General features: G+C 40.2%; 2 protein-coding genes and 1 long non-coding RNA gene across 6 annotated transcripts in view; 2 read left to right on the top strand and 1 right to left on the bottom strand.

Annotated features, from left to right (window-relative positions):
• Positions 1-3183, top strand: part of abca1a (ATP-binding cassette, sub-family A (ABC1), member 1A) — a 45726-nt gene extending 42543 nt beyond the window's left edge. For both annotated transcript variants that reach the window (XM_066662176.1, XM_066662175.1), the window contains exon 50: positions 658-3183. In XM_066662176.1, the coding sequence (XP_066518273.1) occupies positions 658-798 (141 nt within the window). In that variant the 3' untranslated portion in view covers positions 799-3183. The remainder of the gene's footprint in view (positions 1-657) is intronic.
• The window catches only part of LOC136687662 (uncharacterized), an 8361-nt gene extending 4154 nt beyond the window's left edge, over positions 1-4207 (bottom strand). The window contains exon 1 of the long non-coding RNA XR_010800497.1: positions 4039-4207. This is a non-coding gene — a long non-coding RNA (uncharacterized lncRNA). The remainder of the gene's footprint in view (positions 1-4038) is intronic.
• LOC136687661 (butyrophilin subfamily 2 member A2-like) lies at positions 4037-24797 on the top strand. Of its 3 annotated transcripts, none has more exons than XM_066662177.1 (12): positions 4037-4116; positions 14164-14220; positions 14310-14645; positions 15348-15506; positions 16153-16290; positions 16537-16626; positions 17764-17829; positions 17945-18013; positions 19640-19735; positions 19833-19913; positions 23034-23060; positions 23142-24797. In XM_066662177.1, exons 1-12 carry the CDS (start codon positions 4089-4091, stop codon positions 23669-23671), a joined length of 1677 nt encoding a protein of 558 aa, XP_066518274.1. In that variant the 5' UTR covers positions 4037-4088; the 3' UTR covers positions 23672-24797. The 3 variants fall into 3 exon arrangements, with proteins under 3 accessions (XP_066518274.1, XP_066518276.1, XP_066518275.1); XM_066662179.1 differs by lacking the exon at positions 4037-4116 and adding an exon at positions 4121-4199; XM_066662178.1 differs by lacking the exon at positions 4037-4116 and adding an exon at positions 4296-4464.

The following is a 24797-nucleotide window of genomic DNA, read 5'->3' as shown; positions in this document are numbered from 1 at the left end:
ATTGTTTATGTTTTGAGACATAATCAGGAGAACTCACTGAAAAGCACAGATATTGAGTCTCCAAAGCAGCTTGATTGAAGTGGTCCTAAAACACCTTAGTAGCTGCTGGCACTGCCCTTTAATCAATGTGAGACGCAAACTGGACAGCGTCGCTCCCACAGCTGTGTGTTTACAGCGCTTTGTCTCCTTAGAGCCACGGCCTCTCACACTAGTCAACCAGAAACATTGACTGGACACAGCGGGCGGTAGTTTGAAGACCCTTGTGTTAGTGTATATTAAAAATTCCTGGGGTTTTTTTTAGAAAGAAAAATATTAATATAATAATATAAATATTTATTATTAATATATTGGTTATAAATTTGTCATTTCCTGACATTAAATATAAGTAGAAAACTGTCAGAATTACAACCTAAAACTGTCGACCTACAACATAAAAGGAATCAAAATGATTGTTATGAGTAAACAAAGTTATATAATATAATAATACAATATATATTTCTAAATATGTTATCAATGACAAAAATATCTAATCATATTTTTAAAAAATAAGTAGGTTAATATAGTGATCAGGAATAAATTAGTTTGTCCTCTATTTTATATTAAACTACATATTTCTTTGTTTACTATTATTTGACATTCTTTATCTGTTCCTCTTAGGTTTTTGTCAATTTTGCCAAGGACCAAAGTGATGAGGACCACTTAAAAGACATTTCCATAAGCAAGAGCGATGTGGTGGTGGACTTTTCTCAACTCAATTCTTTTCTCATGGACAAAAAAGCCAAGGAGACTGTGGTGTAATCCGCCAAACATACCACCAACAGATGTTCTAATATCCATTTTTATGAGACTCTAGTGTCATTTTTCCTACTTTTTTAGTTATTTTTTGTTATACTTTTTCAGTGGAGTGTGTGCCCAGAAGAGGGCGCTGGACTAACAACACACTACTGAAAGAAAACTCAATGCAAATCAATGCAAAAAAGCAAGAAAAGATAAAAATGAAGAAAAATTCACTACGATGTTGGCAAGGAAGAGCCTGGTGCCCCTTGCTGCATCATGACTTTAGCGTGCGTGAAACTTGAAGCTCTTCTGTTCCAGTGTAGTGTTGTAGCGACGATTGAGGAAAGTGATTATGAATATTTCTGCATAGTTTCAATCAGACACTGCCAGCAAGACAAATTCAGGGCCTAACTTCATCTCTTTCAGCAACAGACTCACAGAATGGCCAATCCTAGCTGCAATTTTAGCCTCTCTTTAAGCTATCAGACTGCTATTTTGTAAAAATACACAAGCAAGTTCTCCAGTTCTGTTCAGTGAGGATGCTAACATGGTGAAGTACATGGTCAAAGCTCAACTAACCAACAAGAGGACAAGATACAGGCTGTTACGTGAAGTTACAAAAGCACCAAATCTGATTCTACCCAACACACTTCTTTGAGCACTGGTGTTTTATTGCAAACACTGAAATGACTCTACAAATAGTTCTGCGGATGCTAATTATTGGTTTCTTTGAGGTGTGTTTTGCATGCTTTACAAAGAAGCCGCATGGGGGACTCCTGTGCGAGCCAAAGCATGTGCTTTATTCAAGTTACAAGAATGATCATACCGTTATGTCCTTTTGTTGTGTTTTCAAGAGGTTTTGAATAGGAGAAAGACAGGAATATATGGCAGGATCTATTTTTTTTGTAATAAATACAAAACTAAAAGTACATATAAAACAGACCAGGGGAGGGAGACCTGTAACTAAATATTGTATAAATGTCGTGACAGATTGTGCGTGCCAAAAGCTTCAGTCAACTGCTATACCACAGAGCTGAGCAAATATTTGAGAGCGCAAGCTAGATGGTTGAACGTGCATTGTGCTGTGCTGTTACTGTTGGACATCATCTGCCATTGTAGACTACTCATGCACTGTGGTCAATGGTTTTTGTGCAGTAGTAGCCTATAAACCACACCAGTTGTTTGTTTTTAATACCAAGTTCTCTTGAAGAACCTTGGAAATAGTCTTGAGGTGAAAAACGATTTAAGGCGATTTTGTAACATGAACATGTATGGGGATACTTTTTCAACTACTGGTGCTGGACTGGGGTGAAAACAAAAAATATACTATTAGTTAACCATCATTACTAGTGTAAGCGAATCCATTGATTTTTCATCTGCGAGAGATAAAGTTTTTACCGTATGTATTCTACTTATCTGAATTTTTGGGGAGGATCTTTTAAGCCATTTTGATTTATGTACATCCATGGACTAACAACAGGTTTGTTGTCCATCATTTTCTCTGGTTTCTTTCATCTCTGGCTTCACAAGTTTTTACATTAGGTTAGATGTTTTTCCTCACTCAAATAAATCCACCTTTTCCACCTACATTTAGCTCAGAATGTCTCAAGCCTTTCCTCAGATATTTTCATTACTAGCACTGCAAGGATATAGTCCAGGATTTGGTCGCTGCACACAATCCCCTCACAGAAAGTGAGATGATAACTCAGGACTTATTTCCGTCTAAATTTCAAAACTTCTTTGCAGTTGAATTCCAGTTTTGCTGTTGTAACAAAACATTGCAACTTACATTTATTTTTTTACATCATTTGAAAACACCAGCTGCCCTTTAGATTGTGTGAACATTTCATAACATATGGACACATAGCTTTGGTCCAGATTTATAATTAATATTCTCATACTATATTTGTTCTTTTTTTTATTCTAAGTTAGCATTTTGTTTTTTTACAACAGCAATATCCAGTTAATATACCACTGTATACTGATTTCCTGAATAATATACTGATATTCTGGGCTTTCCTAGGCTGTTGTTGCTAGCCTAAAGTTAAGCGTGACCAAAAGTGACAAAGTGCCACCAATAGATTTTAGCTGCTTTATAGATCAATTCCTTTAAATTAAATCCAAAATCCTCATGGAGGAAGTGTCTTTCAGGTCAGAGTCGAATCAGTTCTTTGGAGAGAAGTAGCCTGTCATCATAGGTCCAACATTGAAGCACTTTATAATAGTCTTAGTTGAACTAGTTTTGGTCTGGACATTCAAACTTTCTTACACAGGATGCTCTTTGTTAAACAGAAGATTAAGAAAATAAAATGTCCCACTATGGTCATTTTTGTGTTAAATTATGTGTTTACATTTTAAGTATTAAAATGCTCTTTTAGTCTCTTTTATGTACTTGTATATTAATAAAAAGACTACAACTGTTGCTGGTCTAATTTCTCAGTGATGTTTTCTGAGCAGTTGTGACAGCATTACCTCACATTAAGAAAATCAACAACATGCCTTTTCTCAGCCACTGATTTAAGCAGATGTTGTAATTGTTTTAAACGGGGGAATTTCCTTTAAACAATGTAGCTGCGAAGGGTGGCACGGCGGCACAGCAGGTAGTGTCGCTTTCATTGTCCCTGAGGCACCTTTTTGGGGTTCCTCAGCTTGCCACACCAGCAGAAATCTTTTGAAAAGGGTGGTTCTCTGATAATTTACAAGGTTATTTGAGGAACGTTTTTATTTAACATGATCTGAAACTTTTTAGGTTTTTCAGGGAAACATGTTTAAGCTCTTAGGTTCTTCAAAGAACTTCAGCTTATTTTGGGTTCAAGGCTGTAGTAGAGTTCTGTCTTGCTTTGCGTGAATCAACAGGAATAAGTGACCAGGCTGTACGTGACCTGAAAACCAGGTGAAGTGACTACATGCTAGAGTTGGCAAAGGAGATCAAAAAGAGACTATTCTTAAATTGATGTCACCAAGCTATGTTCTAGATGATCTACCCCTCTTTTCTCACTTTAAAGAAAATCAGAGCAACAGTGGAGAATCTTGCATACTCTAAACTGGAAAAACAAAGAAGACACCTGGATAGAAGTTGCAGTTCACACGAATGCTGCATAAGATTTTGAAATGCTGGGCACCTTTGCCTTGTCTCTTCTTGCTTTACCATTCAGCAATGCTACTTTTGTAAGGTCAATTTCCCAAATGACCCTCACAAAGATTAAACTACGAAACACGGAGCAGAAATCACTGCTAAATACAATGGGGATCCAAACTTACATGCAAAGGAACAATATCTGCCTTGTCATCAATTCAAGACATCACCACAGATGCTCGCTCTCGCTCTCTCTAGTGCAGGTAACTACTCAGGATGTGCTGATGTAGCAGGCACAGCTGTCACCGGGCTTTCAGTTATGTTTGGGCTTGGGCACCCACCGTAGGTGAGGAGCAGTCTTCCCCCTCTTCCCCCTCTCTCCTGGGTTATGCTGTTGCTCATTAGCTCCAGTAAATATATATATATACACGCAGTTAGCATGTGGTAGGCTAAGCTCCCACTTTTTATCGTTTGGGTCGGTACTTGCTGCTGAGCGGCTCTTGAGGACATTTTACCAGAAAGAAGACAGGTGCCCCTCTCCCCGTCGATTCACCACGTTGCTAGCCGTTAGTGGCAGCTTTAATCTGGCACAGTGCATATAGCAGTTGTTGGTGAGTACGATTGGTTGGACAGTAGATATTAGGAGCTACCGTCACCTGTTTTAATGAATTTGTTCAACTAAATAGGATGGAATTTAACAGGAAAATGTCGTATTTAGGTGTATTTTGGCGTGCCTGGCGCGCCATTGGAGGTGGCCCAGGTGGTGTGGAGCAGACCCAGCTAGCAAAATTGTATCGACCCACACTCGGGCCGAATCACGCACGCCGGAACAAAATCACTCGGCCTGATGCCGGCACGCGGAGTCGGCATTGTCTCGGCTGTGATGTACGGCCGTAGAGTGGGCCGATAGTTCTGGCCCGAGTCTGGGAAACTCTCGGCTCAGACTCGGCCGAGTGTTGTGGCTGAGGCGCGGCTCAAATGACTCGGCCCTAGTCCGGCAAGCCATAACTAAATCGCGATAACCGCACCACGGCCGAGTTTGAGCCAGAAGCACGCTATTAGTGCCAGACTCGGCCCAGATCTGGCTCATTATCGGACAGACACACACACACCACCCTCCCTTTCCTCAGAAAATCAGGTTCATGGTGAAATGATTGCTTTATTAAATAACTTACACTCTCAGAAAAAAAAGAAAAAAGGTTCATTATTGGTCACAAAAATGTACAAGTGTTTAAAAGTCCAGTTTGTTCTTTAAAGGTACAATGCATTCTCTTCTCCGGAGGGAGACATACATGTTTGTAGTATTTCATTATGGAAATGTCATATAACTTAAAAACCTAATAAAAGTCCTGGAGATGAAACAGGGTGTATGAAATCAACACATTTTAAATCTACAATTATAATATAATCATGTTTCCTAATTAAATGTACAAATATGTACAATTGAGGGTACCACCACAATGACAACATATGAAAACCTTTACACAATGGAAACATACAGCAATTGCAATGTATACAAATAGTACATAAAATCAATACATAGAAAATACATTTGTAACTGGCATTGAAATTTGAAATTGGCAGTGTTATGATTTCCTAAATCCAATTAACATTCAAATACTGTTTTTCAAAAAAACAATTGGTTTTACACCCTAAGAACTGCCATTTAAATTCAGACTTTTCTTTAAAAATATACTATACTAAGACCATATAACAAATTGCTTAAAATTCACCAGTAGGTTTGGAAAAGTAAAAAAAAAAAAAGCCAGAAAGCTACTTTAAAACACTTTAGAACAGTTTGAGTTTCCTCAAATGTGTGGGAGTACACATTTGACACTTATTCATGGCAAATTTCAGTTTGATCAACAGTTTGCAAGCCTCTGCTGTGTTGTCACGCTTTGTCAATACCTCACTGCCCTCAACAATGATGAAAATATCAGCCGTATCCTCATCTCTGTCAGCCTGGACAACAGGGACCTTCAGGACGTACAGTGTAGTGAAAGAACACTCAAGCGTAGTCACCTCAGTTGTACTCCTTGTTGAATTCCAGCTCTATAATTAAACATATAGAGATTATGTAAATGTTCTGTTCTCTTCAATATATTTTCTTTAAAATATTGAATGAAAAACTGTAAACTGCTTATGCATGCAGATTCATTAACTACAGAACTTCAAATATAAAAGATTATCAGGTTATATTACAAATGATTACACAAACGATTCTGCTACAACCGATACTAAAGATCTCATATAAATAACTTAAATTAACCTCCTATCTGCTTTTCACCCTGCCCACCTGCATTTTTCACTGGCCCACTATCAGCTATTTTTTTTTACTGCAGTCCATCTTTACATAAATACATAAAGAAAATGGATTAGTTCATGTTCATAGTTAATTTTGAAAAATGTAACTAACTTCACAGCTCCAAAAATAAACTACTTCACATGCTTTTCTTTATTTTTTTCTCTCTCTCAGTAAATAGGCTTCTATCGTTTTCAATATAACCTCCTTCAACCCATTAATCACTAGCCCAAAATCACTGATACTCCCTAACAAAGGATTAGTGTATGTGGAATTATATATTTAAAACATTACATTACACCAAAAACCAGCCCTGAGATTGAGAATGTATTTTAACCTACTTAGCTGGTACCTTAATGTGTTTAAGCAGTTTTAATTCTTCAGAGTTCATTAATTTTAAAGCTGTCGTCTTCAAAATCTTAAATAACAATTTCCTCCCTATTTATAATAATAATTTCTGTCGTTCGTGTCGCAGTCATAACATCAATATTCTAAAATATTACAATACAGAGCTTACTTATAACTGTATGGCATTTAACAAGTTAAAACAATGATTCTATTTATTTAACATTTATTATATTGTTTTCCAGAGAGTTACCAGTATTGTCTTTTATTTTTACATGTTGGCCACATACGATTAATACGCAGTATTTAATAAACTGCTCTGATCAGTGTAGTGTGCTAACTGCAATGGCAATCGCCTCACCAGCCGACAGTGCCAACGTGCAGCCAGAACTGGGCCAGACGCGGTGTGCCGCTTTTGAGCCAGAATCGGCCCAGATCTACCTTGCTAGCTGGCGAGCTTCTCCTAGTCTCCTGCTGTTTTGCCTTTGTGGCTACGTTGAGGGGTTGAACCACTTTTATCTTGTTTTATCTGGTTGTTTCTTTTATTTTGATTATTTGCCCTTGTGGGTTTTCTTTTTTGTTTTGTTATTGAGTTCTTTTGTTTTTTTCTTTGTTTTAAATTAACCCTTTATTTGGTTATTATTTTGGATTGTATTTGGGCTGTGGGTATTACAGTCCTCTAAATCATATGATCTACCTGTTCTACATAATTGTGTATTTTACCTGTTCTTGCAGAGCAACCTGGTACATGAGTGTCCTTTTGGTTGACTGGTTATCCTCTTTGGAGATTTTTTTCCTTCTTCCTTGGCACTTGATCTGCTGTGTGTGGAGTCACTACCCTTTGAGGTTTCTTTTGGTTACCTGTGTGTGTGTGGGTTGTATGGTCTCTAGTGCTGGAACTCTGTATAGGAGAGCATCTGCTTGGAAACCAGTTAAAATATATGCAAATGGTGAGATCATATGGCAAGCCAATATAGCCTTGTTGGGGTTATTTCTAGAGGTGAATGGGTCACACCCCATTGTATTCTCTTGTGTTTTATTTTGTTTTAATTTTTAACTTTAATTTTTAGTTTTTAACTTATCAGTAAAGTCATGTTATTTTAAATGTTTATTAGGCAAGTGGTATTAAGTAAAGCACTCCATTTCGTGTCTCTGCTCTTTTCTGAAAATACCTGTGTGCTTTTGGGGAAGTACTTAGGGTTATTTCCTAGGGTGAAACTCCCTAGGTGGCGTAGTCGAGCTCAAACTAATTTAAACACCAACCAAGGCCACACTGAGAAAGAAAAGGAAGAGGGCACAAATGTTTAAAAGAAAAGGTCTAAGACTGTAAATAGCTCTTTATAAAGACTGAAATGAAAAGGAATCACTGTCCAAAAGTTAAAAATAGATCTTCATGTAACTGGAAATTCTAATCAGAAATCTTAAGGTAATGAAAGGACAAAACAGATCATGCGGATTGAAGAGAGTAGAGGAGAGGAAAGAACAGTACAGTTCAGATTTAGTCAATTTAGTTATGCTATTAAATGTTCTTGACTGGCATCTGAAAATGTTACATTATTTTAAAATATTTAAAAATGCAGTATTATAAATATATTGATATTGCCAATATTAACACCATTGTAAACAAAAGGCTTCACAAAATGCATGAAATGGGATCTAAAATCAAAAAGAAAGTAAGATTAACAGACGTTTAAAGAGAACACTGGAAGATGTTTTGTCATTTATAGCCTGCTTTCTTCAAATGCCTGTGGTATCTTAGATTTTGGGTTAGTTTCAGCTTCTGAATGGCGGGATTTAGACAGACTTTGCGTTAGAAATATTTCTGGACCTGGCAACCCTGATTCCTGGACTTCATCAAATCGAAAGTGAATCTTCAGGGATTTCACGGGTCTTGTGCTTTTTTCACAATAAGGAATATATGTTTGCAGGTAAGGAACTTTCACTGCGTTAAAGTTAGTTTTATATTTTCGACATTAGGCTGTGGGAACGGTAGTTTCATAACATTCGACTGAGATCCAGAATTCAGCTTTTTTTCGCCAGTTCATCGCCACATTTACAGATTCGTGGTGTAACAAAAGAAGCCAACAAATTACAAACACGGCCTTTATTTACGAAATTGTACTTGCTAAAATTAAGTAAAAAAAACGCTGTTTTTGCTCCTGCGCCCTGCTCCAGCGTTAGGGACCGTCGCACAATGACCAGAAGAAATGTAAAGCATTTAATGTCAATACCCAAATAAATCTATTAATCTTTTAATTTATTAATCTTTCACACTAATTTAGAAATGTACACAGTTTTATTCCTTACATACTACAAAGTTTATTTTGCTGAAAAGTACAAATATGTGTTCTTCATGTACTACAAGGCATATTTTGGGGAATAGTGAAGTTATTTATTTTATAATTATTGTGATTATTAAATCTGTTAAAACATGTTTGGTATACCGAATTATATAAAACCTAAGTTTAGGGACACACCCTTCTTGCGGACCGGGCAATACACCCAGACCTTGCCCCCTGGCACAAAAGCCTTCCCCCTGCACCTGGAGTCATAGGCCCTCTTCTGCTGCACTCCAGCTTCTTCCTGGGCATGGCGAGTATAGTCATGGACCACCTGTAGACGTTCCCTCAGCCTCCTAAGGTAGTCCATTTCAGTCCCTCCAACAATCTCCGGCTCAGGTGGGGCCCCAAACACCAAGTCCACTGGTGTGCGGAGCTCCCGCCCGAACATGAGGGCAGCTGGTGTGCACTGGCTGGACTCTTGGACAGCAGTTCGATAAGACCAAGGGACCAGGGGCAAATGTTGGTCCCAGTCGCGTTGGTGTTGACTGGTGAGGATGGCGAGTTGAGTAGCTAGTGTGCGGTTGAATCGCTCAACCAGACCATCACTTTGGGGGTGTAGTGGTGTTGTCCTAGTCTTGTCCACCCCAAGCAGCCTGCAGACCTCCTTAAACACCTGTGACTCAAAGTTCCTCCCTTGGTCACTGTGGAGTTCGGCGGGGACCCCAAAGCGAGTGAACATCTCCTCCACCAGCTTTCCCGCAGTCGGAGTTGCACTCTGGTCCGGTACCGCATATGCCTCAGGCCACTTTGTGAAATAGTCCATGGCCACAAGTATGTACCGATTGCCTGACTCAGTGATGGGGAAGGGCCCCAGAACATCCACTCCTACCCGCTCCATTGGGGCCCCCACCATGTACCGTTGCAGTGGGGCACGGGACCGCTGAGTTGGTCCCTTCTGGGCTGCACAAGTGTCGCAGCAGTGCACATGTAACTCTACATCTTGTCTGCAACTAGGCCAATAGAACCTTCCCCTCAGGCGGTGAAGGGTCTTAGCATTCCCATAGTGTCCCATCCCCACTGAACCATGAACCAGCTCGAGTACCTGAGGTCGTAGCGATTGGGGCATTAGCAGCTGTAGTATGTCTTTACCCCACCCTGGGGTATGCCATCTCCGGAACAGGAGGCCATCATGGATCTCCAGGTTGCCCCACTGGGAGTAATAGGCTTTCACCTCGGGTCCTTGTGCTGACACCCCCTTCCACTCGGGGCGCTGTGCACTCTCCAGCCAGCCCCTCACCTGAGCCAATACTGTGTCTGCCTCCTGGTGCTCTCCCAGTTGTTGCGGAGTCAGAGGGAGCCACCCTTCCCCACTGGGGGTAACCTGAGCAGCTGCTACCATCATTGCTAATTGGCCCCGCTCTTCTTGCCGTTGGCAGTGACGACACTTTTCCGCTATGCAGGGACGTCTGGAGAGGGCATCAGCATTGCCATGCTGACGACCTGCTCGATGCTGGATCTCAAAATCATATGCCTGGAGTACTTCTAACCAGCGAGCCACTTGGCCCTCTGGATGCTTGAAGTTTAAGAGCCAAGTCAGAGAGGCATGATCGGTGCGAAGGAGGAAATGGCTACCCAGCAAGTAGGGACGGAAGTGCCGTACAGCCAATACTACCGCCAACAGCTCACGTCGAGTGACACAGTAGTTTCTCTCAGCTCTGTCCAAGGTGCGACTGAAATAGGCCACAGCATGTTCCCTACCTCCAGACTGTTGGGACAGGACAGCTCCAACCCCTCGTTGGGGATCCGGATAAGCCAAAACAGGGGCCTTTGTGAGAGCCTCTTTGAGTTGGTCAAAGGCCGTGGCGCACGTGTTGTCCCAACTGAAGGGCTGGCCCTTGTTGGTCATGCAGTGGAGAGGACTGGCTATGGTGGCGAACCCTCTTATGAACTGGCGGTAGTAAGATGCCAGTCCTAGGAAACTCCGAAGCTCCCTGACATTCCTGGGGTACGGCCAGTCCTGAACCGCAGCCACTTTGGCGGGGTCAGTGGCTACCCCATGAGCACTCACCACATGCCCCAAGAAGGTAGTCTCCCTCGCCAACAGCTGACACTTTATCGGGTTCAGCCGCAACCCAGCTTGCCGTATAGCAGTGAAGACCTCACTCAGGTTCGACAGTGCTGTGTCGAAGTCGTTGGCATGCACCAGCAGGTCATCCAGGTACACAACACAGCAGGTTCGGGGAATGTGTGCCAGTACTCTTTCCATCAGTCTTTCAAATGTTGCCGGAGCATTGCAGAGTCCAAATGGCATCACATTGAACTGCCACAGCCCTTATCCCAGGGTGAAGGCAGTTTTTGGTCTAGCTTCAGGGGCAAGCTCTACCTGCCAGTAGCCACTGCGCAGGTCAAGGGAGCTAAACCAGCTGGAACCTGCAATATGGTCAAGCGCATCATCTATCCGTGGAAGTGGATAGGAGTCCTTCCTGGTGACAGCGTTGAGAGGGCGGTAGTCTACACAGAAACGCCAGCGGCCATCCTTCCTCCTCACCAAGACAACTGGGAATGCCCACGGACTGTCAGAAGGTTCGATCACACCAGCAGCTGCCATCTCGCGGATCATATCTCTGCCACCTGTCGTTTTGCAAGGGGTAGCCGGTGTGGGCGAAGGCGAATAGGCAGAGCAGAACCAGTGTCAATGGTGTGTTGGACTAGCCCAGTCCGCCTGCAGTCTCTGTCGCTGGCAGCAAAGATGTCTATGTTGTCATCCAGGAGGCACTTTAACTTGTGGAGCTGGTCATGGGTCAGGCCGGCCCCACTGCGTTGCCATAAGTCATGGACAGCCATGATTGTCTCAGCAGATGGGAGGATAGCAGACCCAGTTTTTGGGGCTTGGACGAGAGGCGGCGATGCTGGGTCACAGGCAGTAGTCGATGTATCACCAGGATCCAGAACTAGCTGGGGCGTGGCTGCATGACAACTTGCTTGCCGGCTTTTGATCTTCTTTTTACTTATTTGGCCACGCTGGAGGGCAAAAGTCTTTGTGCCAAGGGTGATGGCCGGCCTCGACACATCAACACAGGCCTCCCAGCGGCTCAGCAGGTCCAAACCGATGATGCACTGGTCCTGGATGTTGGCGAGCCAGAACTCGTGTGCCAGCTCCATGCCCCCTGCCAGGATTTGCAGTAATTTCCTCCCCTTCATGCCAGTCCTCTCTCCAGTCACTGTCATCAACTGGGTGTCGGTTGGTGGCCACCCACCTGCATGTGAGTCGAGTGTGCTAGGGAGGACACCAGGTCGAAAGAGGGAAATAGTAGATCCTGTATCAACGAGGGCTCTGCAAGGTTGGCCATCAACAGTACAATGCAAGTATAGCCCTTTCTCATGACCTAGCCGGCCTACCAGCGTGCATCGTCCTTGGAGGGGGGTGGTTAGACGGAGTGGTGGTCCCCTCACTAGGCCACTCCGCTGTTGTTTCCCTGTGGCTGGGTAGCCCTGGCCTTCGGAGTTGGTGCAGGGCAGTCGCGTGCCACATGTCCAGGCTCATCACATCGATAGCAACGGTCTCTTATTCGCCATGGACGTCTTCGGGCTGTCCTGGGTTGAAGCTGGCAGACCTCTGCTATTTCCTCCGACCCCTCACTGTCAGCTGCTCTTGCATATGGGTGGTGGGCGAGAGCTCTCTGCTGGTTTGGTCGTGAAGAGAGCACTAACTCAGCTCGTTCGGCTTCGTGGAGGGCTTCGCTAAGAGACCGGGGCATGGCAAGGCGAACATGTTGGCGCAGCCGCTCCGGGGACAGACCTTGCAGAAAGGCATATAGGCTCAGCTCCTCCTGGCCAGCCGGGGGGAACTCCGGATAGCCACGCCTGGCATACAGCTGCACGTCTGCGGCAAAGGTGCCTAGGTTCTCTCCTTCTTGGCGACAACGTTTGGCTAGTTGTTCTCTGCTCTGGTTGATGGAATGCTGCTTCCCAAACTGCCTCTCCAGTGCCATTGTGAGGGCACGCAGGTTTTGCTGCTCCACTGGGGCCAGATCAAGGAGCACCTGCAGTGCACCCCCTTCCAACGCCAGGGCCAGGTGTGTGGCAGCCTCTTCGTCGCTCCAACCACTGTGCCGTGCCGCTAGTTGGACTTGTGAAAGATAGGGCTCCAGCGGTGTCATCCCATTGTATTTGGGTAGCTTGGCTAGCGTCTTGGGCATAGCTCCTGCCTGCTGTGAGCTAAACATAGGCACTAGCGTAGCTGTTTCGCTAGCAGGAGAAGCTGTATCATTAGCTACTAGCTCACCATCTTCTGTGCGTTGCAGGCTTTCACCCCTCCTCCGTGCCTGTGGGGGGTGGTGCCGTCGCGGTGCGCTGGCCCCATCTGGGAAGCCTTGCAAACGCTGATCGTTGGCTCGGCTTTTTTGTCGCTGTATCACATCTTCCAGAAGGCGCAGATCCTGCTGTATGGCACGTTGCAGTTCCTCAATCTCTCTCTCCATTCCGGGAGGCGCTGTCATCCCACTTCTGACACCAATATGACGAGCACCAGAAGAAGAAAGAGACTTCTTTAGCTTTTCTGCTGGTTTCCTGTGCCCACCTGGTGGTGTACCACAGAAACTGCACCTTTATTGACACAACCCAAAGCTTAACAACACAGGAAAATAGCCCAAGGTCATTAATTGCCATACCCATCTTGGTCATGGTGGCCACCCAAAATAACAATGCATAACTGACACCACAACCCATAAACAACAGTAAGAGCAGCACAACATCACTGATTAACTGAAACCATTAATAACTAGAACATCTAAGAATAAACAAAAACAGTCCCATGAGTCTCTGCACCAGTGGCACCTCCCATTGGCTGCCACAATATACATTTCCACAAAAGCAAAAATTCTAATTAAAAATAAAGTATAATACATTTACATTCTAGATTTTCCATTCAAAAATGACATAAAAACATTTTTTTTTACTTTAAAAATGTAATCATTCCATTCTTTTTCAGTTTTTAATTTTCTTTTTACTCTGTTAATCTATACCATTCTGCTGTGTGAGCATGGACCACAAAAGATTAATTACAGCTTCTGCAACAAACACAACTATATAGTTAATAAACATTTAACAAGATGAACCATGGTATGAAGATTCCGAACATAGCATATATTGTAATTACCACCATTTTTAAGTAAATTAAAAAAACAAAATTTTCTTTAAGGGTTCCCAGGTGGCTGTTGCATTCCAAGTATCTGCTGACAGTAACTGAGTTAGAAGATAGCTAGAACAAACATGGTCTATACATGAATCATCATTGCCCATCTTTGTTAAAGTTAATTGCATTCTTGCAGTTGTAGCCCCTCTTGTTTTTAAAAAAGTCTCTCTGGTTATCCACTTCATAGTTATGGGGATGTATTGGACCTGGCTCCTGGTTCCTCTGGGCCTCTGTTCCTCTGAGAGTAAGTTCTAAAATATGCCAAAGCCATACACCTTTCCATTCATATCTCTTTACTGCCATTTGTAATTTTCCCTGCTTTCTGGCTTCTAGGTTTCTCCATTGTGGTCCCTCCAGTTCCAGTCTTAGGTTCGCTTGGGGGGTCTATTATTCTCCCCTGTAGTCTTTCTCCTGTCTTAAATGCAAAAAGCTATGAAGTCCTCTGGTACCGTCCCCAAAAGATCCATACACCTCTTCTGACTTATATAAACCAGGCCGTCCAGGAGAACCTCAGAAATGTAAGAGCTTCCTTGGCAGGGGAGCTGGAAAAAGGGAACGCATCATTGAGACTAGAGAACATCTCACTGGCAGATGAAGGAATCTACATATGCAGAGTCGAAAAGACAGATGAGTGGTATGATGAGGCCAATGTGACTCTCCAGGTGAAAAGTAAGTGTGAAGCTCAAGGAGAATAATTGGTATTGAGTGGAATTAATTTTTACACAACTGTACTGAAATCAGTGTTCTCCCCGTATCCATGTGGGTGTCCTCCGGGTTTCCTCACACGGTCCATTGGACCAAGGATTGGCAGCTCAAAAGTGTCCGTAAGGGTTTTTTTGTGTGTGTGTGTGTGTGTGATGCCCTGTGAAGGACTGGCACCCCCTCCAGGGTGTGTTCCTTGCACCCAAAGATTCCTGGTAGGCTTCAAACCCACAGCGACCCTGAACTGGATAAGCGGATACAGATAATGAATAAATAATTGTACTGAAATCAAAGGGCAAGGGGGTGGTATCCTACACTCCTCCTGAAATTATAGTGCAGTTTTTGTAGTGCTAAGTCCAGCATAGCAAAGACAGGGGCTGTATTCTCCTTATCACAGGTCAGTGGAGCATCACAATGATTTTGAATTGGTCATTTTATCATAAAATATGTTACATAGTGTTTCTTTAAAACACGTTGTTTGGTGAGCCCTCGAACAATTATTCTGGGAGAATATCCTGTGAACAGATGAGACTTATTTTCTAACACACTGTACTTACCTCTGGTTATTATTTAAAGTCTTACAAATTATGCACATTTTCCCAAGCTTTAAAAATGACAATATATCATCTCGTTTATTGTTACTCACTTTCTCTATTCTGTCTCTCTCAGTTCAGGGTTCTGCTCCTGTCCTCTCAGTAGTTGATGTAGGTGAAGGTCAGCTGAATGTTTCCTGTCACTCACACGGTTGGTCACCAGAGCCATCACTCATCTGGAGAGGCAGAGATGGGCAGAGCCTGAAACACCTCAGCAAAAACAAATTCATCAAAGGTAATCATTACTTGTAGGTTTTAGGTAAGACATAATATATATTCTTAAAGCCCTCTGTACAATTCCCACTGCTGGGGACCTTATGAAGTGTTTGGACTTCTTAATGGCTTAATTCTACCGATTGGCTCCATTCATCTTGTTGCTGGTCTACTCTTCTATTTTTTTCTTTTACTTTCAAGTATGTTGTTTTAGACCAATTAGTCTCCTTTCTTTGGTCCTGGAAAATAAACAGTAAAAATGCTGCTGTAATATGTAAAATTATAAAATGTGGCAACCACCAGTCACTTCCTCACTGTCCACAGTATTACACACACCTACCCTGTTGGTCCACCTTGTAGATGTAAACTCATGACAGTAGGTCATCTGTTCCTCTTCCTCATCGTCTAGTCAAAAATCAGTGTTTGCCTGATGCTAACTGGACACTTATTGATGAATATTACGGACTGATGGACTATTCTCAGTCCAGTACCGACAGTGAGGGCTTTGAGTGATCCGCCACCCACAATATACCTGCTCTATAGTGGTACTTTGGGGGTCCTGACCAATGAAGAACAGCGTGAAGAAGAGTCTTTGCTGATTGGTGTATCATTAGAAGGCTTTTCTTTTTTAATCTATTACAATGAACCTAAATAATTTTGTCTCTCAGGTTCTGGAGGGTTGGTGAATGTGAGCTCTTGGCTGCTTGTTTCTTCTTCTGTATCTGAGTGGCTTTCCTGCTCTGTGGGTTTTGCTGATTCTGATCCAGGGTGGAAAGAGTGCAGAATGCTGCCACACACATGTACAGGTAACACTAGTTTCACACTGTGCTTATTATATAGAGATAGAACTGACAGAGTACTACTTTTTAAACACAAGCTTTACATCCATACTGTGGACCAGTGCTTAAACTTTATAATAGGCCTTAATTCTAGAAAGAACATGAAAAACAAACAGAGTGCAACGTAGTCAAGGCTTATTATACATCTAAACATTTACATGTATTTATTTTTTAAATAATGTTTTATGATACTGTGTGTGTGTGTATTTGCAGATGTCTGGAAGGGAGCTTTTATCACAACACTCAGCCTCTTGTTGCTGTGTATAATCGCAGTTGGAGTGTATTGTGTACTACACCAAAAAGGTATTTTAATAAAAGCTTCTAAATTGCTTCTAAATTTATATCACACTCAGAATCTGAACACTACCATACACACAAAACACTATGTTGATAATGCTACACATACACAAGTTTTTACCCATTTTTAAAACATGTACAAAAATTGTCAAGATGTGAAACACAACAGTACCCTCTTGTGGATCAGTTGGTATTTAAATTATTTTCTGATGCTATCCATGTTGCCTCTAGTTGGGCTCCCTACCAATAGTCTAAAGAAACTCCAGTATGTCCACCTGTATCCTGGAAACACATTAGTCCTAAGTTGAAAGAACTGCATTGGATTCCAGTCCAGCACCTCATTCCGTACAAAATACTTCTCCTGGTTTATGAATATTTACACAGCCTGGCTCCTGATTACATTTCCTCACTGTTGTCCAGATATTGTCCTTCACGCTCACTCCGGTCTGCTGATGCTCATTTGCTGTCTATACCTCCCACCAGGTTATGTATGTATGGTGTAAGATCCTTCAGTGTTGTAGGTCCAAAGTTATAGAACTCCATCTGACTGTATCTTCGTGCATCCCCATCACTAACTTCTTTTAAGAGATATATCAAAATATATCTTTTTCAGATTGCTTTCCCGAAATCTTAGATACATTTTTTTTAACTTGTTTTATTACTCATATATTTCTTTTATCACTCATATTGTTGCTATCTTTGGTTTGTTTTAATTGTTTGTATGCTATTATCATGATTTTCTTACTCTTTATTTGACTTGTAAAGTTTTACATTATTATATTAATAATACATTATTATTATGTATAAATATCCGTCTATTCAGTCTACAGTAGTTTAGCCCCACCCATTCACATATATTATATAGGGTTTTTCTACAAACAGTGAAATTAGCCGATTTTAACTGATACATATTACGTTGATAAAAATACACATAAAAATGATATTACAAATTTAGAATTTAATTTTATTGGATAAAATCTTATTTGGGTAAATTGTTGATAGAATATCAGCATTTTTCATCGTTCATCACAGAGGTGGTGCTGCATGAGGAGACAAAAAACATTATGATAAATGTTATAAGATAGAATGTAAGGTTTATGCTAATCAGTCATTTAACACTGAACATGTGTTTCTGTGTTGTAGGACTGATCGGCTTCAAGAGAAAGAGCCCAGATTATAAGTATGACAAAAATGAAAGCAGTTCAGAAGGTAAAGTACTGGTATAAAACTCGCTGCATTGACAACATCCTGCTAAATATATGATCATATCATTAAGATCAGGAACAGGAGAACTACTTACATACAAACACTCTCTTCCCTTCAGTAACACAACCACTGATGCAGCAGAATAAACCTCCAGCTGAAGATACACCTCTCCAATCTGTGCTTACAGGTGGGTCAAATCTCACCATCATCTGTGTTCACACGGGTTCAGAACTGTGTACAAATATCTGATTTATGGATGGATTATTAGAGGAAGGAAAAATGAATTTTTTACTAAAGAAAAGGCAAATACTAATCTGTGCACATAGATATAACAATATAATACATTTAAGCATTTCAGTTATTTACATTTCATCCATTTCCCTGAGAGACAAGAAAGGCTTAAGAAATATTCAGAGGGGAACCAGTCACAAATGTACATATCTGTAATTTAGTTCTGGATCATTTGTCCAGTTAGATTTAATATATTTATATATATATAATACTTATTTTATTTGGTAAAATTCTTTAAATGAATGAATGAATGAATAAATAAAAAATGGAAAACTCTTTCCAGTCAGGATTTATTATTTGCTCCATGCTATCTATCTCTCTCTCTCTCTCTCTCTCTCTCTCTATATATATATATATATATATATATATATACATACACAAACACAGATACGGGCAAGCAGGATCTCCCAAAATTAGGTTCTAGCACAGAATCTTTTCCAGAAACAGAATCACATTTCTCATCACCTGTGGAGAACAGTAAACAGAAAGAGAAGACTCCTCACTCTGCAGTCACTCCTCCTGTGACAGTATCAACAGGTGGAACAAAATTGTTTTCATGGTTCAGTGTCATTTTAAAGTCCTCAGACTGTCCAACAACCCCAGACTCCTACAGGTAAACATACTTTAATAAATATACATGAAGTTGTAAAAATTAAAACACACAAAAACAAAAAATATCAATGAGTTTGTAAACTGGAAATTAACAGAACAGTGTTCTTCCTCTCAGTATCACACCCACTGTTGCAGCAGAATAAACCTCCAGCTGAAGATACACCTCTCCAATCTGTGCTTACAGGTGGATCCAGTATATCCATCGTGCCTGTGTTCTGACTGATTTAAAAATATTTATATAAATATCTGACCTAAAGAAGGCTTATTGCATTTTTTATTCTTAGTAAATTTTTAAAGAGTATTTGGGTTTTATTTATTGTTTGTAGAAGGAAACGTCAGTCAGAATGCTGAAACGAGCAAATTCTCCAGCATCTACAGATAAACGTGTGATAGAGCAAATTAATAAGCCTCTATTAGAAAACTGCCAATATTGATCTGTGCACATAAATTACAGTAAAATAATTTTTAATATTTTAAAAGCTTATAATCATTGAGATGTAAGAAAAGCTATGAAATATTAGGAGGGGGTGCATAAGGGCATTTTTTATGTCCATGAAATAAAAGTACATATCTGTAGTTTAATTCAGGTTTGTTTAATAGAAATATCATGTACTTACTATTTTTTAAATATTAATATTAATAAATAAATATTGTAGTAATTCTGTTAGTTTATTCAGATTTATTCCCCCTGTGGTTTCTACATAGATACAGACGAGCAGTCTTTCTGAAAATTAAGTTCTAGCTGAAGTGGTCATGGTGTGACTGTGGTGATATTTGATAAACGTAAAGGTGTTTAAATGCTATGGATAAATAATTTCTTTTACATTCTGCTGAATGAATAGTAATGGGTATTAAAATCTGATGTACAGAAATGTAGTGAGTAAACAGTAGGTTTTATGCTGTTTTTCAGAAACTGAATCACAGATCTCATCACCTGTGGGGAACAGTAAACTGAAAGAGAAGACTCCTCACTCCGTAGTCCCTCCTCCTGTGACAGTATTAATAGGTGGAACAAAGCTGTTTTCATGGTTCAATGTCATTTTATAATTCTGGACGCATTACACACTGATCACTACTTTTTTTAATCTGTGTCCATTCTTCAGATGTTGTGGATCATGGATCTGCAGCTGTAGATCAGCAGGAGAGAAGTCCTCAAACTGTCCAACAACCCCAAACTCCTACAGGTAAACATACTTTACTAAATATACATGTAGTTGTTAAAACTTAAGTGTTGTTAAGTTAAAACTTAAACACACTTAAACAGAAATATCACTGATTTAATAGACTGGAATACAAAAGAGTACACTGTTCACCAACAAGATGTATTTTGTTATGAATTTGTGCTGCTCTGTTCAGACTAAAGTCACACTGCAGGCTGGTCACATAAATACAAACTGTTCTTTTGTGTTTATATTTCACAGGAAGTGATGCTGGTTCCATTACTGAGATCAGTTCAAAATAAGTAGCTCCTACATCAGATACATTTTAGGATATTTTATATATTCTTTGTTTTAGGAATATAGCAAATCATTTGCATGAATTTTGCATGGATAGTCTGTGGATGGTGTAGAGAACAGAGAGTGGATCGGCATTGAATTTATATGGGAACATAAAGTGGTAAAATGTTTCATATCAACAACATTGAGTCTGTGTTTTGCTTCAGTAGGTCCTGGTGCACGGGAACAATCAGAGAAACAAAGTCCTCCTGAGGGGAAAAATACCCCATTGCAAAGTACAATTTTCAACTGTTTGAAAACTGGCAAATTATAACTATGGCTCTAAATTATTTCAGCTTTTCCTGCAGAAGTGAAACTGTTCTGTTCCATCTGCCTCCAACTTGAAAAAATGCACACTATCAAAATATTCTTCATTAATCACTATTGTTTAAACAACAATTCTTATATATTGTTATAACAAAAATATATTGATGTATTGATGATGATCAATATATTGATTTTTAAACAAACTTTTCTGAAGAGTTGATGTGTTAATTTCCTACAGATGTAATTTTTCAGTTTTAGCGCATTTCACATGGGACTAAGTGTAATAGGGCCCACTCCTTAAAATAAATTTGACACCCCTGAACAAAAATAAGAATGACTAACTTTGTTACAAAATTATACACTTACAAGGTTGTCTCAGCCTCAGACACTCTGCCCACAAGTTGATGGAGAGTCTGGTACTTTCAGTGCATTAAGTTGGCCTCACTGTCAGAATTCTTGCAGCTGCATTCAGATTGGCTATCTGCCGCCTCCTACACATCATGCCAAAGTGCTATATTTGTGATTGGTCCATTTGCCTAGTGGCCTAATAGTTAGGGGGCATAGGACTGAAAGGTCGTTGGTTCAATTCCCATGCCAGGCAGAAAAATGTATGACGGTGGGGCCCTTGAGCAAGGCACTGGACCACAATTGGTCCCCAGGTGCCGGTGATGGCTGCCCACCACTCAGGGTGTGTGTTCACAGCCCCTAGTGCACTAATGTGTGTGTGTGTTCACTATCACAGATTGGTTAAATGCGGAATACCCATTTCGTTTTACAATAACAAACAATTGACATATTAAAATACTTATTACAATATTTGAAATACCCTGAAATATATATATATATATATATATTAGAAAAATTCATTGTTAATGTCAACTATGCCAACATGAAAAAGAAAAGAACTGCAAATGGAGGAAAATGGTTGTCAGATTATTTTAATAAGCTAAATAGTAACACAGGTAGTGTCAGAGTCACACAGCTCCAGGGACCTGGCGGTTGTGAGTTCGATTCCCGCTCCGAGTGATCCAGTGTCCAGTGTATTCCATTGTGTTTCTAGTACAGTTTCAGGATAATTTGGGAGTATTCTGAGTGCACTCTCAATTAGTGATCATGAGTAAAGTTTAGATATTTGGAGAACATAACATTCTTTCTTGATGAGCAAAGTGAAATGTTGTAAACATTGTAAAACTACTGCAGTTTTATTAAACACAATAATAAAGTAGTGTATTTGATTTATTTTTTATTTAAACAGACAATTAACTAGCAGCACAGAGTCACAGTGGTCAGGACCCAGCAAAGCCACTCAAAACAGGTGTTTATTATAACATTTTTGCATTAGCTCCTGTTCAAAAGGCCCAGTGTGTATAACAGACTTATAGTCGTTCAGTACATAACAACATAAATGTGTATGTTAATATTTTGTTTTCTTTATAAATGTGCATTTAGCCATAGTTATTTCTCATTGGTTGAAGCTCTGTCACATGACTCACGTTAGTTTCCAGCATCGTCTACTAGGGAAGCAGTTGTTAAGTGCAGCCACAATAGTTCCTTCTCAGTCTGCTTTGTGTTATTCAAACTAGCCGATGTGCGTCATTGATGAAACGTGAGGCAAATGTTATTAATTCGTATTAGTACCTGGATGCGACGGAAACGCCGCGAGTTCATGTTTATGAGCATTATTGCTTAATTAGGCGAGTGTGTTCTGTCCATGTGCTCCTTTGGTATGTCCCGTTTCCCTTCACTCGGTTGTGTACTGTGAATTTATCTCTTACCGATAGTGTCCTACTTTAAGTGTAGATTTATTCATTCTTTACGTTATATGTTCATATATATGTAATATTCTTAATTTATGTTATGGACATTGAATTGGTGGGTGGAGAAACCGTAGGGATGCTACCATCGTCTTCTCTGAATATCATTGGGTTAGTTACAGGAACTGACCGCTAGGTGGTGTCTCAGTGCTATTTATAATGATTAATGCTCTGATGTTGCTGTACTGAATCTGTACTGTGTTTAGAACCCCACCCATTTATCACAGTTCGACTTATGTCGTATTTCTTTCTTATTCATATTGCTATTTTTGTGTATTAATATTTACAATCTTGCATGTATTTGTTTTCTACACACCACACACACACACACACACACACATACACCCAGAGCTCTCATTCCTCATGGTCATGGACTAATAAATTCTTGAATTAATTCTGGCCTCAAGTGGTGTTCTGGCCGACACACCGGATTGAACCCAGGACAAACTACGTATCAGTGGTAGCCTCCTAAGATTACAGTTGTCTCCACCACAGCTCCTAAAGAACTGTAACTTAATGATAGTTCCACTGTGTTAAAATACAGTTTCTGTATCCCTGAGAATATGTGAATGTCATTTAGTTGTGATGAGTAAAGTTGAGACATTGTAGAACATAGAATTCTTCATGATGAGGGATATAAAATGCTCTAAATGTTGTAAAGCTACTGAAGTTTCATTAAACACAGTAATGAGGTCATATATTTCATGTATTTATTTTATTTAAACAGAGTGGGACGAGATGAAAAAGTTCAAAGGTAAGAAATTAGTTCAACACCTTACTGTACTTTCATGAGTTTAGAGTTTAAAATGATAAAGATTCTCTTTTTTTTCCACAGTGAAAATCACCATAGACCCAGAAGAGACTCCACAGTTCTTCAGAGTATCACACGAAGGAAAGGGTGTGAACTGCCCGAAACCAAGAGAGAATCATGAAGATGAGAAACTGAAAATCTTCTGTCTGTGTAAAGAGACGTTCAGCTCTGGAAAACATTACTGGAAGGTGAACGTGTGTCGGACACCTAAAGAGAAACTCTCGTGGTTTGTTGGGGTGGCGAGTGCTGAGGCTGAGAGACTTCACAGGATCCCACTGACACCACAGAATGGATTCTGGGTTCTCTGTTATGAAAAAGAGCGTGGAGTTTATATCAGAGATTCACCGATTCCATCTCCATTATCAGACGTCAGTGATAAACTCACTACAGTCGGTGTGTTCTTAGACTGTGATCAACACACTGTGTCCTTTTATGACGTTCATAAAAAATCACTGATCTACACTTTCACCAACGTGAACCTGAAAACATCTCTGTATCCTCTCATCAGCCCCGGAATCAGAGACAACAAACGTGTACACATTTGTGTGGACTGAAAGGACAAGTAATAGGTTTGGTGAAATTTGTATTTGTACCCTGCTACATAACACTGGCATAATGTGGGCATAAACATGCCATGGCTGATGTTGTATATTAACTTATATAGTGATAGAATTTGTTCAGCTATGTGTTATGTCATCTCTTGTCATGATAGATGCAATGGTTGAAGCAATGAAAGCTTGTATCGCATGCTAGTTTTTTTTAAGCTTCCAGTTACCCATAGTGACAAATAATTATCACATAATGTGGAATTTTAAACTTTACATCTCTGACTAAATTATATGTTTTATTTTTTCAAAGATGTAAACACAAGCTACACACAAAAATGTCAGCTTGGTAACTTGGTGTGATAAACCTAGCAAACAAGTGAGGATTGATTTATAGATATATTTATAGATTGATAGATGGAAATTTGGGTAAAATAATGAAAAGCACGAAAAGAAAGACAGTCTCAGAGTCTCTGAACTTGTCAAGCCTTAACTGACTGTCTCAGACTTTTCAAACTCAAAACACCTCTGTACCCAGCCCTTGAAATAGGGACAATAAACCTGTATCCATGTGTTGAGTGTAACAGTACTGTACAGACTCATTCTGCTGTTCTCAGTTGAGAAGAGTCAGTATGCCGAGAATTAATCTATTCATTTTCAAAAAAAATTGTAATATTACATGAAATATGTGTAATAAAATTAAATAAGTCTTATTTCTAGAATGTTTGAACTTGGATAATGAAGTGCTATTACACATCTGTCACTATATTAAGACATCAAGCTTTGCAGCTTAACGCAAAAGTATATCGTGCAAAAACTGGAGGCTCTGTGAGTGTGGCCTACTCACTCAGTGTAGCTCCATACCGCTAACAATGTGCCTCTATCTCGCTTGGTCTAGTCGTGTGGAACTGCACTACACAATAACGAGGCTTTTATTGATGTTTATTGAATGTTCTGTCAGCTGTTAAACGTTTACCAGAGGTTTTCTTACCTGTATATTCTAAATGTATTGCACTTGAAGTTTTGTAGTTCTTCCTTATTTATATTGTTTTTGTTTCTTTGTAAATGTTGTGATATTCTTGTGCTTACTATATTATACGGGATGTTCTGTATTTGATTTATGTCTGACATTGTG

This window comes from Hoplias malabaricus, chromosome 2, assembly GCF_029633855.1.
Source record: "Hoplias malabaricus isolate fHopMal1 chromosome 2, fHopMal1.hap1, whole genome shotgun sequence".
Classification (NCBI taxonomy): Eukaryota; Metazoa; Chordata; class Actinopteri; order Characiformes; family Erythrinidae; genus Hoplias; species Hoplias malabaricus.
Note: the sequence above shows the minus strand (reverse complement) of the source record. Positions and strands in the feature narration are given on the sequence as shown.

Bases quoted from the DNA above. Each gene is read 5' to 3' on its own strand.
- LOC136687661 (XM_066662177.1), top strand. From the start codon at position 4,089: ATGCTCGCTCTCGCTCTCTCTAGTGCAG. The intron at 16,627-17,763 runs GTATTTTAATAA...TCTGTGTTGTAG, and splicing joins TTGTGTACTACACCAAAAAG to GACTGATCGGCTTCAAGAGA. The intron at 18,014-19,639 runs GTGGGTCAAATC...GCTGTTTTTCAG, and splicing joins TCTCCAATCTGTGCTTACAG to AAACTGAATCACAGATCTCA.